The sequence below is a fragment of the Dermochelys coriacea genome, chromosome 23 (genome assembly GCF_009764565.3).
Source record: "Dermochelys coriacea isolate rDerCor1 chromosome 23, rDerCor1.pri.v4, whole genome shotgun sequence".
Classification (NCBI taxonomy): domain Eukaryota; kingdom Metazoa; phylum Chordata; order Testudines; family Dermochelyidae; genus Dermochelys; species Dermochelys coriacea.
In genome coordinates, this window is record NC_050090.1 from 16,960,426 (window position 1) to 16,975,492 (window position 15,067).

The window sequence follows — 15,067 nt, forward strand, 5'->3', positions numbered from 1 at the left end:
GTGGCCAGGACAGGGCAGGAGGCCCAGCTGCCCAGGACAGGATCCGAACCCCTGGGCGATCAAAGGCCCCCAGGGTGGCCCTGCCCCACCTCCCCGGCTCTCACCTGCCAGCTCGTTAAATATTTAAAATGTCACCAGTCCCAGGGTATAGCTGCAGCCCACGGACCATCCACAAATTCTCCACCACGCTGACCTGGCTCTGGGACCCACAGCGAAATACATGAGAGTCCCGGCTCCCAGGCCCCTTGCTCTATCCACCAGCCCCCACTTCCCTCCCAGAGCCAGGAGAGAACCCAGGCGTCCGGGCTCTGCCTTCATCCCCCATCTCTGTGCCCCTGTTCAGGCCTGTCGGACAACGCAGCCGACCTGGAGAAGCGGCGGCAGATCTACGGCCAGAACTTCATCCCACCCAAGCAGCCCAAGACCTTCCTGCAGCTGGTGTGGGAGGCTCTGCAGGACGTGACCCTGATCATCCTGGAGATCGCGGCCATCATCTCCCTGGGGCTGTCCTTCTATGCCCCGCCAGGAGAGGAGAGCGAAGGTCAGTCTTGGCCCGGGGGCTTGCCTCGAGATGGGGCAGGGCCAGAGCCCAGCTCAGCAGCTTGGGGAGGGGAAGGAAGGAGGCAGGCGGGGGGGCGTTTTCCACACCTGGGAGGTAGCTCGGGTGTGGTTGGGTCATGGGGCTGCAAGGAGGGATGAGGGAGAAATGAACATCTGTCCACCTGCTGAGCCATCCATCTGTCTGTCTGCAACTCCTCCACCCACCCGTCCGTCCACCCACTGCTCCATCCATCCATCCACCCGCTGGTCTATCCGACCGTCCACCCGTGCAACCGCTGAGCCATCCATCTGTCTGTCTGCTACTACTCCACCCACCCATCCGTCCATCCATCCACCTGCTGTCCGTCCATCCATCCGTCCACCCACTGAGCCATCCATCTGTCTGTCTGCTACTCCTCCACCCACCCGTCCGTCCACCCACTGCTCTGTCCATCCATCCACCTGCTGCTCCGTCCGTCCATCTACCCGTTGGTCCACCCATGCATTTGGTATTTCTCCATCCGTCCATCCAGTGACCTATCCGTCCACTCGCTGCTCCATCCGTCCATCCATCCGCTGAAACAACCATCCATCCGTCTGCTACTCCTCCATCTATCCATCTACCCTCTGACCCATCCATCTACCCTCTGACCCGTCCATCCATCCATCTGGTACTCCTCCATCTCTCCATCCACTGACCTACCCATCCACCCGCTGGTCCAGCCGTCTGTCCACCCACTGCTCCATCAGTCTGTCAACCCTCTGGTCTGTCTGTCCTTCCATCCATCCACTGACCCATCCTTCTGTCTGTCTGCTGCTTCTCCATCCATCCATCCGCTGACCCATCCATCCATCCTTGTGGCCACTGATCCGTCCATCCATCTGTCTGCTATTCCTCTATCTGTCCATCTCTCCGGCCACTGATCCATCCATCTGCTGCTTCATCTCTCTGCTATTCCTCCATCCATCTGTCTGTCCATCTATCTGCTGCTTCGTTCTTCCATCCATCCACTGACCCACCCATCCATCTGTCCGTCCATCCACTGACCCATCCATCTGGCCACTGGCCCACTCACCCATCCCCTGCCCCGTCCCCGTGCTCGCCCATCTGCCCACCCATGCCCTGACACATTCCCCCGCTGACCCACTCACCCATCCCCCGACTCCGATGGAGGATGGAAGGAGCAGGTGTCGCACCCTTTGCCCCATGCAGATCCTTCCCACCCCTGGCCGGGGGCTCCCCACCCTAATGCCACCTAGCCTCTGGGGGGAGGGGAGCAAGACCATGCAGGGGGAGGGGAACTTCCTCCTCCACCATCCCTGTCTGTCAGCCTCAATGCACTGTTAGCTTTGCTTGGCTCCGGCCTGCCCTCCAACTCCTCCTTCCTGTGCCATCCCTCTCTCTCTCATCCCTCTGCTCCACCCTGGTCCCCGTCCCGTGGCGCGGTGCAGCCTGCGGGAACCTGGCAGCGGGGGCGGAGGATGAGGGCGAGGCAGAGGCCGGCTGGATCGAGGGGGCGGCCATCCTGCTCTCTGTTGTCTGCGTGGTGCTGGTTACGGCCTTCAACGACTGGAGCAAGGAGAAGCAGTTCCGGGGGCTCCAAAGCCGCATCGAGCAGGAGCAGAAATTCGCCGTCGTCCGAAATGGGCAACAGATTCAGATCCCCGTGGCCGAGCTGGTGGTGGGAGACATCGCCCAGATCAAATACGGTGAGTGCGTCCCGCCGCCAGGCTGGGGGGATCTGGACAGCCCAGGGCAGAGGGGCTTAGTAGGGGGGAGGGTGATCCAGGGCAGCCCCGATGCCAGGCTCGGGGGGATCCAGGTAGCCCCGCCACTGGGTTGGGGGGATCTGGGTAGCCCCACTGACGAGCTGGGGGGATCCGGGCAGCCCCGCCGCCAGGGCAGAGGGGCTTAGCAAGTGGGAGGGTGATCCAGGGCAGCCCCGACGCCAGGGCAGAGGGGCTTAGCGGGGGGAGGGTGATCCAGGGCAGCCCCGACGCCAGGGCAGAGGGGCTTAGCGGGGGGAGGGCGATCCAGGGCAGCCCCGACGCCAGGGCAGAGGGGCTTAGTAGGTGGGAGGGTGATCCAGGGCAACCCCAACGCCAGGGCAGAGGGGCTCGTGGGACTGATCTGGGAAGGGAAGATTTGTGTGTGGATCTGATCCCAGGTGCTCTGATGCTGGGTTAGATGGGCACTTGGGTCTAGTCTGGGAAGAGGTGGTGGGGCATGTGTGTACCATCTGGGGCAGAGGCAGAGGGATATCCAGGTCCCATCTGGGGGGCAGAAGGACTCATGGGTCAAGATCCATGATGACTGGGCCGAGGTGACAGAGGGTCTGATCTTGGGGCAGCCCAACGCCGGGGAAGATGGGCACATTGGTGTGATCTGGGAAGGGGTTGTGGGGCATGTGGGTGCCATCTGGGGTATGCAGGTCCCATGTGGAGGGATGGGGGGCAGATCCAGGGACGCCCGACATGGGCACACAGGTCTCATGGGGCCATTTTCTACCCTTCGCCAGGCGACCTGCTCCCGGCTGATGGGGTTCTGATCCAGGGGAACGATCTGAAGATTGACGAGAGCTCCCTGACCGGGGAATCGGACCATGTGCGGAAATCGGTGGAGAAAGATCCCATGCTGCTCTCAGGTGTGTGTGTGGGGGGAGGCCTTAGGTCAGACTAAGTGCTGGCCCTAGGGGGCACAGTGCTGTGGGGCAGGGGGCTCAGTGGGGGGCGCTCTCCCCTGGCAGTCCATGCCAGGTGCTAGGGGGCGCTGTGCTCTTGGAGGCCGTCCGCTGCAGAGCCGCGAATGGAACCCAGGTGTCCTGCATGGCAGAAGGGAGCGGACAGCCTGAGCTCACGTAGCCTCCTGCTCATTCTGCCTTTGCTTTCCCAGGCACCCACGTCATGGAAGGCTCGGGGCGGATGGTCGTCACGGCCGTCGGGGTGAACTCCCAGACTGGGATTATCTTCACCTTGCTGGGAGCCAGTGGGGAGGAAGAGGAGAAGAAGGATAAGAAAGGTGAGGGGCCTCTTTGGTCTTCCTTGGGCTCGTTCTTGGTGTCCATAGTCATGTCCTCCTCCTGAGCTGGTTCCACCAGCTCCCGTCTTTCCGTGGTCAAGGTCTCCGCTATGTCATGCCTTAAGCGGGCTCCAGCAGCTCCTGATGGCACCTCATTGCGTGTGGACTCAACATTGTTCATGGAGACTCTGCGCCATCGTATGTTGACATGTTGACAGTCTTCACCATCCCACAGTGACTCTATGAGTTTGGTGTGGCCAGCGCTGGTCCATGTTGACTCAAAGCCTTTTTCTTGGGCAGACCCCGTTCCCTCAGCTCCAGCCCACAGTGGGTTAGTATCACGCCATTTTGACTCGATGGCGCTGGCTTTAGACTCACTGGGTTTCATTGTCCGTTCAAGGTGCCACTTCTGGATGCCCTGACAGCAGTTAAATCCACAATCCTAGCAATAGACTCCAACCCAACTGCAAACTCTGCCCTACACCCTCCCTAAACAACCAGCTGCCAAGAAAAGCTCTGCTAGCCTGACTCCCCCATTTCCACTCTCCACAGTGGCCTCTGAATCCCAAGGATCAGGCAGCGAAGAGCTTTGACACACTCTCATGTATTAGCTCCCCGTCAGTTCATATTGACCATCCCAGTTCCTGACTGACTCGTCCCCATTGTATGTTCACTCCACACAATCAGTGTGGATTTGCACGGCCCCACTGAGTGGAGGACATGGTGCACCCAACTGAGTGGATGCAGCACCACTGGGTGCTGGCCCAACACCGTCCCTAATTGACTTGTTCTCCATCTGTGATGACATGGTGCCATCACTGATGGACTTGTCCTCCATTGGTATTGACCCAGCACTGATGGACTCATTCTCCATCAGTATCAACCCAATGCCAGTAGATTTGTTCTCCGCCAGTACTGGCCTGGCACCAGTACTGATGGACTCTCCATCCATATTGGCCCAACACCATTTGGAATGGACTCATTTTCCATGTGTATTTACCCAACACCATCACCAGTCAACTCATTCTCCAACTGCACTGGCCCGATGCCGCCCCTCACAATCATTCTCCACCTGTATTCATCCAACACAACTGCTGATGGACTCATCCTCTGTCCACACTGACCTGACACTGCTTGAAACCGATTCACCCTCCATCTGCACCAACCCAACACCTTCACCAGCCAACTCATTCCCCTTCTGTATTAATTGTGTACTCTTGCTAATGGGCTCACGCTCAATCCCTACAGACCCAACTGACTCATTCTGCATCGGTGTGGACCCCATGACATCCTCAACCAAGTCATTCTCTGTCTATTGACCCAACAGCATCACGGATGGACTCTCTCTCCATCCATATCGACTGATCGCTAATTGACTCATCTTCCATCTGTACTGACCCATTCCTAATTGACTTCCTCTCCACCCATGCTGACCCAATGCTGATGGACTAATTCTTTCTCTGTACTGGGCCAGTTAGCCAGTTAGCCACAGCTTGGGGTCAGCATGGCTGGAGAATGACCCATCGCCAATCAACTCCTTTTCTGTCTGTATGGACCTGACCTCATCCCTAGCCAGCTCATTAGCTATCTTTACGGACCTGATGCCACCCCACAGGAACTCATTACGCCATGTTGCCTTCATTTCAACAACAGTTGACTTCTTGTTGATCCACAGGGGCCTCACATCCTTGCTAAGTGTTATGGGGTCCCCGGGTGATGCTCGGGAACTGCTCCCTATGAAGCCAGGCAGGACTCTGGGGGAGTCTCCTCTCTGGGAGCAACCTGTCTGCAGGGCAAACAGCTCACCTGGCTTCCACTGGATTCCTTTGTTCTCCAACCCTTCAGCTCTCACCTTGCAGGGGGGAAGGGCCCAGGCCATCAGTTGCTAGGAGACAGAGTGTTGGCCATTCTCTGTGTCCTGACTCCTGCACCCACCTGCCCTCTGCGGAGTTGGGGGGCAGGACCCTCTGGCCCCCCCAGGACCCCTCCTGGGCGGACTCGCGGTGGGAAGTGCACGGAGGGGCAGAGGATGCTAAAGGCTCCGAGGTCAGACCAGGAAGGGGGAAGCCGGGTGAGCTGTGTGCTGTGTGCTGCTTCCCAGAGCCGGGTGAGCTGCTTCCCAGAGAGGAGACTCCCCCAGAGTCCTGCCTGGCTTCGTAGGGAGCAGTTCCAGAGCATCGCCTGGGGACCCCGTGACAGGGCAGGGCCGGGTGCTGAGCTCAGTCCCCTGGTGTGAATCCAGAGTCACCCCTCATTGCAATGGGGGCAGGGTTGGATTCTGATTTCAGCTTCCGTGGAGTCAATCCAGAGTCACTCCTGATTGCAATGGGGTCAAACCCCTAACGCCCCCCGTCACTCCTGTACCATTGCTAAACTGGCAACCCCTCTTTCCTGAGGTCTTATTAACTCAGTGTCGGTCTCTCTCCCCATGTGTGGGCCCCCCACAGACCCTCCCACTTCCCTTGGGCCCCAATCTCTCCCCCCACCCGAAAATCTGCATCCTCCCCTTTCACCCCTGACCCCACCCCAGAGTGCTGAGCATGGCTGGACCGCGGAGAATGGGAGCCCATCATGTGGGTGTCATCCCGGGCGCATGGAAGGATGGGCACAGAGAGCAGGGCTCATTGCCTCCAACAGCGGGCGGCAGGGACACCTCCTCCCCCGGTACTCCCCGGGGAAACCTCAGTTCTAAGCGGCGCTGGGGCGGATCCTGCTATCTCCCCGAACTCAGAGCCCCCTTCCAGCCCTCCCCCAGCGCCGACTCCCCGCGTCTCAGGTGCTCCATCGTCTGTGTTGTCCCGTCCGTCTGTCTGTCTGGGCTCAAGTGTCCTGTCTCTGCTGTCCCTTCTTCTGTTGTAGGGAAGCCCCAGGACGGTGTGGTGGAGAATATTCAGAACAAAGGTAATGGGCCAGGGGGATCCAGGCCCAGCTGGGGTCTCAGGGGGTGGGGAGGACTTGAACTGGGATACTCTGGTGGAGTAGAGCAGCGGGAGCTGGGAGGCAGGACTCCTGGGTTCTCTCCCAGCGTTGGGAAGGGAGTGGGATCTGGTGGTTAGAGCAGGGGGGGTCTGGGAGCCAGGACCCCTGGGTTCTCGCCCCAGCTCTGGGTGGGGCTGTGGCGAATCCCACTCCCATCCCGCTTTGGTGGGGCATTGATCCGCTTCCCTCCCTCTCTCGGCACAGCCAAGAAGCAGGATGGGGCAGTGGCAATGGAGATGCAGCCACTGAAGAGCGCCGAGGGTGGCGAGATGGAGGATCGGGAGAAGAAGAAAACCAGTGTGTCCAAGAAAGAGAAATCTGTGCTGCAGGGCAAGCTCACCAAACTCGCTGTGCAGATTGGGAAAGCAGGTGTGGATCCCGTCCGTGCTCGGGGCGCAGCTCCCATCTGGCCCCAGGGTGGGGACTGGCTGGCTCAGGGGGGTGGGGAACGGGGCAGGGGCCTGTCTCCTCTAGGGGGCACCGGCTCCCATCCGTCCCAGGGTGGGGACTGGCTGGCTTGGGAGGTGAGGAATGGGGCCTGGGGCCTGTCCCCTCTAGGGGGAGCCAGCTCTGATCAGGGGCTGGACCCTCCCCCGCCACTAACCCCTCTCCCGCAACCCCTGGGCAGGTCTGGTGATGTCGGCCATCACCGTGATCATCCTGGTGCTGTACTTCGTGATCCAGACCTTCGTGTTGGACGGGCGGGTTTGGCTAGCCGAGTGCACTCCTGTCTATGTCCAGTACTTCGTCAAGTTCTTCATCATCGGTGTCACCGTGCTGGTGGTGGCCGTGCCCGAGGGGCTGCCCCTGGCTGTCACCATCTCCCTGGCCTACTCCGTCAAGGTGAGGGGGTGGCAGGCCTTGGCGTGGCCTTGTGGGTTCTGTCTGTAACACCTGGGACTGCTGCCGTGTTGGATGGCGCCCACTGATGGATTGGTGCCACCACATTTGCTTGGGTCCATCCATACAAAGGCGCCACCATGTTGGCTTGTGTTCATCCATCCGTCCATCCAACCCTCCCTGGGTGCCACTATGTTGGCTTGTGTTCATCCATCCGTCCGTCCAACCTTCCTGGGCACCACCATGTTGGCTTGTGTTCATCCATCCGTCCATCCAACCCTCCCTGGGCGCCACTATGTTGGCTTATGTTCATCCGTCCGTCCGTCCAACCCACCCTGGGCGCTGCCATGTTGGCTTGTGTTCATCCATCCGTCCGTCCAACCTTCCTGGGCGCCACCATGTTGGCTTGTGTTCATCCATTCGTCTGTCTAACCCTCTCTGGGCGCCACCATGTTGGCTTGTGTCCATGTGTGGATGAGCACCATGTTGGATTATACTCATGAACACATGGGTGCTGCCATGTTGGCTTGTGCCCATTGGCCCATGGGCGCCGCCATGTTGGCTTGTGCCTGTCCACCTCATCCATCCATGGGCACCATTTTGGCTTTTTCTCATGGCTGTGACCATATTGATTTGTTTCCATCCATTGGTGGGCACCACGTTGGCTTGTGTCCATCCACTGATGAACATCATTTTGGATTATACCCATCTGTGCACTGGTGCTGCCCTGTTGGGTTGTGCCCATCCATCCATGGGCATGGCCATTTGTGCTGATGGACGCCACCAGCAGATGTAGCAGGGCTGGTGGGCTGTTGTGGGGTGGTGGGACGCAAGAGCAAACAGAAACAAGGGGGCATGGGGAGGGCAGCTCCATGAGAAAGGGATCCTGGCAGCGGGAGACCGTTGCCCCTATGGGTGTTGCTCCGGATCCATCTCTGAGCACCCCCGTGGGCAGACTTGTATGTTCTGGCACCGGGAACATAGCACACGGTGACTATGTGCCGAGAGAGTGCCCACTAGTGGGCACAGCTGAAACCAGGTCCCTCACCCTACTGAGAGCATGGGGCACCCTGGACAACCCCCCAAAACCTCCCCCAGGTGTCTCCGGCCAGCTCCCAGCATCAGATCTGAGGCTGACGCGGGGCTGGGGGTGTCCTCTCTGCCCTTCAGAAAATGATGAAGGACAATAACCTGGTGCGGCACCTGGACGCCTGCGAAACCATGGGCAACGCCACGGCCATCTGCTCCGACAAGACGGGCACCCTCACCACCAACCGCATGATGGTCGTGCAGGCCTACCTGGGTGACACCCACTACCGCGAGACGCCCGCCCCCAGCAGCCTGGCGCCCCGCATCCTTGACCTGCTGGTGCATGCCATCGCAATCAACAGTGCCTACACCACCAAGATACTAGTGAGTGGGGGGCCCTGTGAGTCCCCTGCCCCTCTGGGAACCCAGAGCCCCCGAACCTCCCACCCGATCTTCCCCTGGAGCTCTCGAACCTGCCCTTGGCACCTCCAAACCTCCCCTGTCTCCCCCAAACCTCCCCCTGGTGCCTTCCTGAAGGGGGAATTCAGCAGAGCTGGGAGGCTGGAGGGGGGACCCCAGCTGGGTGAGTCTCAGGATGGCTGCGGGGGGGATGTGGCAGGGCTGGGGAGGGCAGAGGTGGGGGTCTAGGAGGGGAATGCGGCAGGGCCGGGGGGAATGAGGGGGAATGTGGTGGAGCCAGGGGGCTGGGGGGAACAAGGGGAGACATGGCGGGGCTGGGGAGGGCAGAGGTGGGGGTCCAGGAGGGGAACACAGCGGGGCCGGGGGGAACGAGGGAGGACGTGGCAGGGCTGGGGAGGGCAGAGGTGGAGGTCCAGGAGGGGAATGCAGTGGGGCTGGGGGGAACAAGGGGGGACGTGGCAGGGCTGAGGAGGGCAGAGGTGGGGGTCCAGGAGGGAAACACGGCGGGGCTGGGGGGAACGAGGGAGGACGTGGCAGGGCTGGGGAGGGCAGAGGTAGAGGTCCAGGAGGGGAACACGGCGGGGCCGAGGGGAACGAGGGAGGACGTGGCAGGGCTGAGGAGGGCAGAGGTGGGGGTCCAGGAGGGGAACACAGCGGGGCCGGGGGGAACGAGGGAGGATGTGGCAGGGCTGGGGAGGGCAGAGGTGGGGGTCGAGGAGGGGAACGTGGCAGGGCTGGGGGGAATGAGGGGGAATGTGGTGGAGCCGGGGGGCTGGGGAAGAACAAGGGGGGACGTGGGGAGGGTAGAGGTGGGGGTCTGGGAGGGGGACGTGGGGAAGCTGGGGGGCCAGGGGGAACGCGGCCGGGCCGGGGGGAGCCCACAGCCCTGATGCCCGTCGCCCTGCAGCCTCCAGAGAAGGATGGGGGCCTGCCGCGGCAGGTGGGCAACAAGACGGAGTGTGCCTTGCTGGGCTTCCTGCGGGACCTGCACCGCGACTACCAGCCCGTGCGCGACCAGCTGCCGGAGGAGAAGCTCTACAAGGTCTATACGTTCAACTCAGTCCGCAAATCCATGAGCACCGTCACCCGCCTGCCCCAGGGCGGCTTCCGCGTCTTCAGCAAGGGCGCCTCCGAGATCCTGCTCAAAAAGTGAGTCCCACCTGCCCAGCCGCTGCGTCCCACCCCAGAGGTGGCTGCATCTCAGTGCCTGGCGAGGGGTCCCCGGACACTGGCCCCCACACCCTGCCCCAGAGGTGGCTGCCCTGGCTGTCGGGCGAGGGGGCCTCTTATAAGTGACCACCCCGCCCCAGGGGTGCTGCGTCTCCATGCCAGGCAAGGGGTCTCATCTAACCAGCCCCCACCCTGCCCCAGAGGGGCTGAGTCTGAGCCAGGCGTCTCCCCATCCAGGTGCTCCAACATCCTGAGCAGCAGTGGGGAGGTGCGCAGCTTCCGCCCACGGGACCGGGATGACATGGTGAAGAAGGTGATCGAGCCCATGGCGTGTGAGGGGCTGCGCACCATCTGCCTGGCCTTCCGGGACTTCGCCGCTGGCCCGGAGCCCAACTGGGAGAACGAGAACGACATCGTGGGCGAGCTCACGTGCATCGCTGTGGTCGGCATCGAGGACCCCGTCCGGCCCGAGGTACCACCGGCCCAGCTGGAGTGTCTGAAGGGAGCGGGGTCGGGTGGTTAGAGCAGGGGGCTGGGACCCAGGACTCCTGGGTTCTCTGCCCACCACTCGGAGGGGAGGGCGGCTGGTGGGCTTAACGATGCTGCCTTTGGTGGGACACTTCTGAGAGTATCAATTCAGGAGAAACTGCTTAGAGTAGGGAGGTTACAGTCTTAGGCTGGTGGGTCTCCTCTTCTAAGGCACCAGAGCAGCCAGCCAGAGAGGACTTCGGTCTCACCCCACTGGCTAACCACAAGTCACCCAAGCAATTCCCTTAGACACCCCAGTTTCCCAGTATCCCCACCAGTGCCATTTGTTATGGGGACAGATGATTATGAAAACCAATACTCCAGTAAAAGAAAAAAGGTTCTCCTGATCCCAAAGGACCAAGCCCCAGACCCAGGTCAATATACAAGTCAGATCTTACCCACAAATCACGCTGTTGCCAATCCTTTTGAATCTAAAATCTAAAGGGTTATTCATAAAAGGAAAAAGATAGAGATGAGCGCTAGAATTGGTGAAAGGGAATCAATGACATCCAGTCATGGCAAAGTTCTTGGTTCAGGCTTGTAGCCGTGATGGAATAAGCTGCAGGTTCCAGTCAAGTCTCTGGAGCTGGGATGGGTCCTTCAGTCCTTGGTTCAGAGCTTCCGTGTAGCCAAGTCCCTCCAGAGGCCAGACGCAGGACTGAAGACATGATGGAGGGGTCTCCAGGGCCTTTTATAGTCTCCTGCCCATGGAAGGGCCCCTCCGTTCTTACTGTGGAAAATCACAGCAGCAAGATGGAGTTTGGAGTCGCATGTCCAGGCATGAGTCAGTTTGCAGGCAGCCGCCATGGTGCACATACGAGTCTCCCAAGGTCCATTGTCCGTGAAGTGTTTCTTGATTGGGCCCTTACTGAGAAAAGTCCTTTCTGACCAGGTGCTTCACTGAGGCCTTAGAATCAAAACGCAGTGAGGCACCAGTACAGAGCCCGTCAACGACAAAGCCGGGACACACGCAGGCAGAACATCCTGCCCAGCAACTCACCGCCTCCTCGAGACACCTCACTGGACCGTCTTTGTACAAGATTTGGTGCCACTTTATGACTGTGATTGCAACAATGATCTATATGCTCCCCGTTTGTGTCCAAAATGTCACAGTGGGTCAGAGCAGGGGGGCTGGGAGCCAGGACTCCTGGGTTCTCTCCCCGGCTCTGGGAGGGGACGGGGGTTAGAGAGGTGTCAGGACTCCTGGGTTCCATCCGGTCCCGTTGCCCCACCCCAGGTCCCCGAGGCCATCTGCAAATGCCAGAAGGCCGGGATCACTGTCCGGATGGTGACGGGTGACAACATCAACACAGCCCGGGCCATTGCCGCCAAGTGCGGGATCCTCCAGCCTGGGGAGGACTTCCTGTGCCTGGAGGGGAAGGACTTCAACCGGCGCATCCGCAACGAGAAGGGAGAGGTACGGGGATAACGGCCCCACTAGCGCTGCCGGCCCCCAGGGGGGATAACAGCCCTACTCCCACCGCCGGCCCCAAGGGGGGATAACGGCCCTACTCCCGCCGCTGGTCCCAAGGGGGGATAACAGCCCTACTAGTGCTGCTGCTCTAGGGGAGGGTTCATACTTTGGGGTTGGGGGGTTGTCCCAGGCTGGGGGGCGGTGGTCCTGTTGAGGGATGGTCCTATGGGGGGCTCCCCCACCACGAGCTGCTGTCTCCAGCTGTGTCCCCTCCCCCCCAGATTGAGCAGGAGCGACTGGATAAGATCTGGCCCAAGCTGAGGGTCCTGGCCCGATCGTCCCCCACTGATAAACACACCCTGGTGAAAGGTACAGATCCCCTCCTCCCCACCTCCCAGGCAGGCATGTGGGGGGGATGGGGGAGGGGGCTTTGGGGGTGTGGCGGGAGGGGACAGGGTGTGGGGTGAGGATGGGGAGCAGAGATGAGGTCACGGGAGAGGGGTGCTCATGGGGCCTATGCAGGGTGGGGAGCTGGTGGGGGAGGAGGAAGGGGGTGGGTTGTAGGGGCTCCCACCCCCAGCTGAGCCCCCCGTCCCTGGCAGGCATCATCGACAGCACCATCGGGGAGCAGCGGCAGGTCGTGGCCGTGACGGGGGACGGCACGAACGATGGGCCAGCGCTCAAGAAGGCCGACGTCGGCTTTGCTATGGTGAGATGCCCCGCAGGGCCCCCCCAGCCCCATGCCCCCTTCAAGCCCCCTCCATCTGCCTGGCCCTGTCTGGCGTCTGAAGTCCCAAGGGGTGCAGCTGGGCCTCCCCCCAAACTGCCCCCGCCCCAGAAAGGGGATTTCCCACAATGCATTGCTGCACTTGCCCATCCATCCCCATGCAAACACCCCCCTCTGGTGTTCCCGGCCTCTTGTCCGTCTCGGGCGGGTGTGAGGGGCCGAGCTCCCGGCCCTGCCCTTGCTGGGTGGTGGGTGGGGGGAACTGGGCCACTGCCCCCCCCGTGACCCTACTGTGCCCCCCCGCAGGGCATCGCCGGCACCGACGTCGCCAAGGAGGCCTCGGACATCATCCTGACTGACGACAACTTCTCCAGCATCGTCAAGGCGGTGATGTGGGGCCGCAACGTCTATGACAGCATCTCCAAGTTCCTGCAATTCCAGCTCACCGTCAACGTGGTGGCCGTGGTGGTGGCCTTCACCGGCGCCTGCATCACCCAGGTGGGGCGGGGGGCGCGGGAGGGAGGGAGGGAGGGAGGAGGGTGGCGGGTGCAGAGGGATGCCCCGCCCCCTCCCTGTGCTGGCTCCGCCCCTCCGTGCGCTGACCCCGCCCCCACCTCCCTCCAGGACTCCCCGCTCAAGGCAGTGCAGATGCTGTGGGTCAATCTCATCATGGACACCTTCGCCTCCCTGGCGCTGGCCACCGAGCCGCCCACCGAGTCGCTGCTGCTTCGCAAGCCCTACGGGCGCGACAAACCCCTCATCTCCCGCACCATGATGAAGAACATCGTGGGCCATGGCGTCTACCAGCTCAGCATCATCTTCACCCTGCTTTTCGCGGGTAGGCGCCCGGGGCCGGGCCAGGTGGGCGGCGGGAGGCCGGGGTAGATGGGCCCCTGTGCAGGGGGAAGGCGGGTCAGACAGGCCGGTGGGGTCGGGTCTGCCCTGGGCTGGCGGGGAAGCAGGGGTCTCTGTGTCTGCCCCTGACGCCCCGCCCTGCCCTCCCCCAGGGGAGATTTTCTTCGATATCGACAGCGGGCGGAACGCCCCCCTGCACGCACCTCCGTCGGAGCATTACACCATCATCTTCAACACCTTCGTCCTGATGCAGCTGTTCAACGAGGTGAACGCCCGCAAGATCCACGGCGAGCGCAACGTCTTCCAGGGCGTCTCCGGGAACCCCATCTTCTGCGCCATAGTGCTGGGCACCTTCGCCATCCAGGTGCCCTGGGGGGCTGGGCAGAGCCTGACCCCCCTGAGCCGCTGCATGGACCCTGACCCCCCCCATACCAGAGCACGGCCCCCCCGAGCCGCTGCATGGACCCTGCCCCCCCTGAGCCGGAGCGCGGCTGCGCCAGGCGCTGCAAGGACCCTGCCCCCCCAAGCTGGAGCGTGGCTGTGCCAGGCGCTGCATGGACCCTGACCCCCCTCCCGACCCAGAGCACGGCCCCCCTGAGCTGCTGCACGGACCCTGACTCCCCCTGACCCAGACCCTGACCCCCCCGACCCAGAGTGCGGTCCCCCCGAGCCGCTGCACGGTCCCTGCTCCCCCTGAGCTGGAGCGCAGCCGTGCCAGGCGCTTCACGGACCCTGAGCCCCCCGACCCAGAGCGCGGCCCCTCCGAGCCGCTGCACGGACCCTGACCCCCCTGAGCCGGAGCGTGGCTGCGCCAGGCGCTGCATGGACCCTGACCCCGCAATCCAGAGCGCGGCCCCCCCGAGCCGCTGCACAGACCCTGTGAAACTCCCCTGCCACATTCCCAGGTCAACACTCCCTGCTCCCTGCTGCATCACACCCTGACCCCCCGCCCAGACCCGGACCCTGACCTCCGTCCCGAACCAAAGCACGGCTCCCCCGAGCCGCTGCACAGACCCTGCCCCCCCTGAACTGGAACGCGGCCGCGCCAGGTGTTGCACGGACCCTGATTCCCCAGACCCAGAGCACTGCCCCCCCGACCCGGACCCTGTGTCACGGAGTCCCCAGGCGATGCTCTGGATCTGCTCCCCATGAAGCCAGGCAGGACTCTGGGGGAGTCTCCTCTCGGGGAGCAGCCTGTCTGCAGGACACACAGCTCCCCCGGCTTCCACCTTCTGGGGTCTGACCCCGGAGCATCCAGCATCCTCTGCCCCTCTGTGCACTTCCCACAGTGAGTCCGCCCAGGCGGGGTCCTGGGGGGGCCAGAGGGTCCTGCCCCCCAACTCTGCAGTCAGACGGGACTCTCAGCCAGCCGGGGAAACAGAAGATTTATTAGACGACAGGAACATGGTCTAAAACAGAGCTTATAGGTGCAGAGACCAGGACCCCTCAGCTGGGTCCATTTTGGGGAGCAGTGAGCCAGACAACCCCGTCAGCACTTCACTCCATGTCCCCAGCCAGCCCCAAACTGAAACTCTCTCCAGCCCCT

General features: G+C 62.0%; 1 protein-coding gene across 8 annotated transcripts in view; it reads left to right on the forward strand.

The window, feature by feature from the left end:
• Nucleotides 1-15,067, forward strand: part of ATP2B3 (ATPase plasma membrane Ca2+ transporting 3) — a 50,518-nt gene that overhangs the window by 17,518 nt on the left and 17,933 nt on the right. For 5 of the 8 annotated variants that reach the window (XM_038381528.2, XM_038381532.2, XM_038381522.2 and 2 more), the window contains 16 exons: nucleotides 344-541; nucleotides 1,993-2,250; nucleotides 3,060-3,185; nucleotides 3,434-3,559; nucleotides 6,419-6,460; nucleotides 6,743-6,907; nucleotides 7,167-7,381; nucleotides 8,549-8,791; nucleotides 9,735-9,976; nucleotides 10,235-10,469; nucleotides 11,763-11,942; nucleotides 12,221-12,308; nucleotides 12,542-12,648; nucleotides 12,973-13,164; nucleotides 13,291-13,504; nucleotides 13,674-13,885. In XM_038381528.2, coding sequence (XP_038237456.1) covers nucleotides 344-541; nucleotides 1,993-2,250; nucleotides 3,060-3,185; nucleotides 3,434-3,559; nucleotides 6,419-6,460; nucleotides 6,743-6,907; nucleotides 7,167-7,381; nucleotides 8,549-8,791; nucleotides 9,735-9,976; nucleotides 10,235-10,469; nucleotides 11,763-11,942; nucleotides 12,221-12,308; nucleotides 12,542-12,648; nucleotides 12,973-13,164; nucleotides 13,291-13,504; nucleotides 13,674-13,885 — 2,843 coding nt within the window. The remainder of the gene's footprint in view (nucleotides 1-343; nucleotides 542-1,992; nucleotides 2,251-3,059; nucleotides 3,186-3,433; nucleotides 3,560-6,418; nucleotides 6,461-6,742; nucleotides 6,908-7,166; nucleotides 7,382-8,548; nucleotides 8,792-9,734; nucleotides 9,977-10,234; nucleotides 10,470-11,762; nucleotides 11,943-12,220; nucleotides 12,309-12,541; nucleotides 12,649-12,972; nucleotides 13,165-13,290; nucleotides 13,505-13,673; nucleotides 13,886-15,067) is intronic. The other 3 variants (XM_038381526.2, XM_038381531.2, XM_038381527.2) reach the window with 2 other exon arrangements.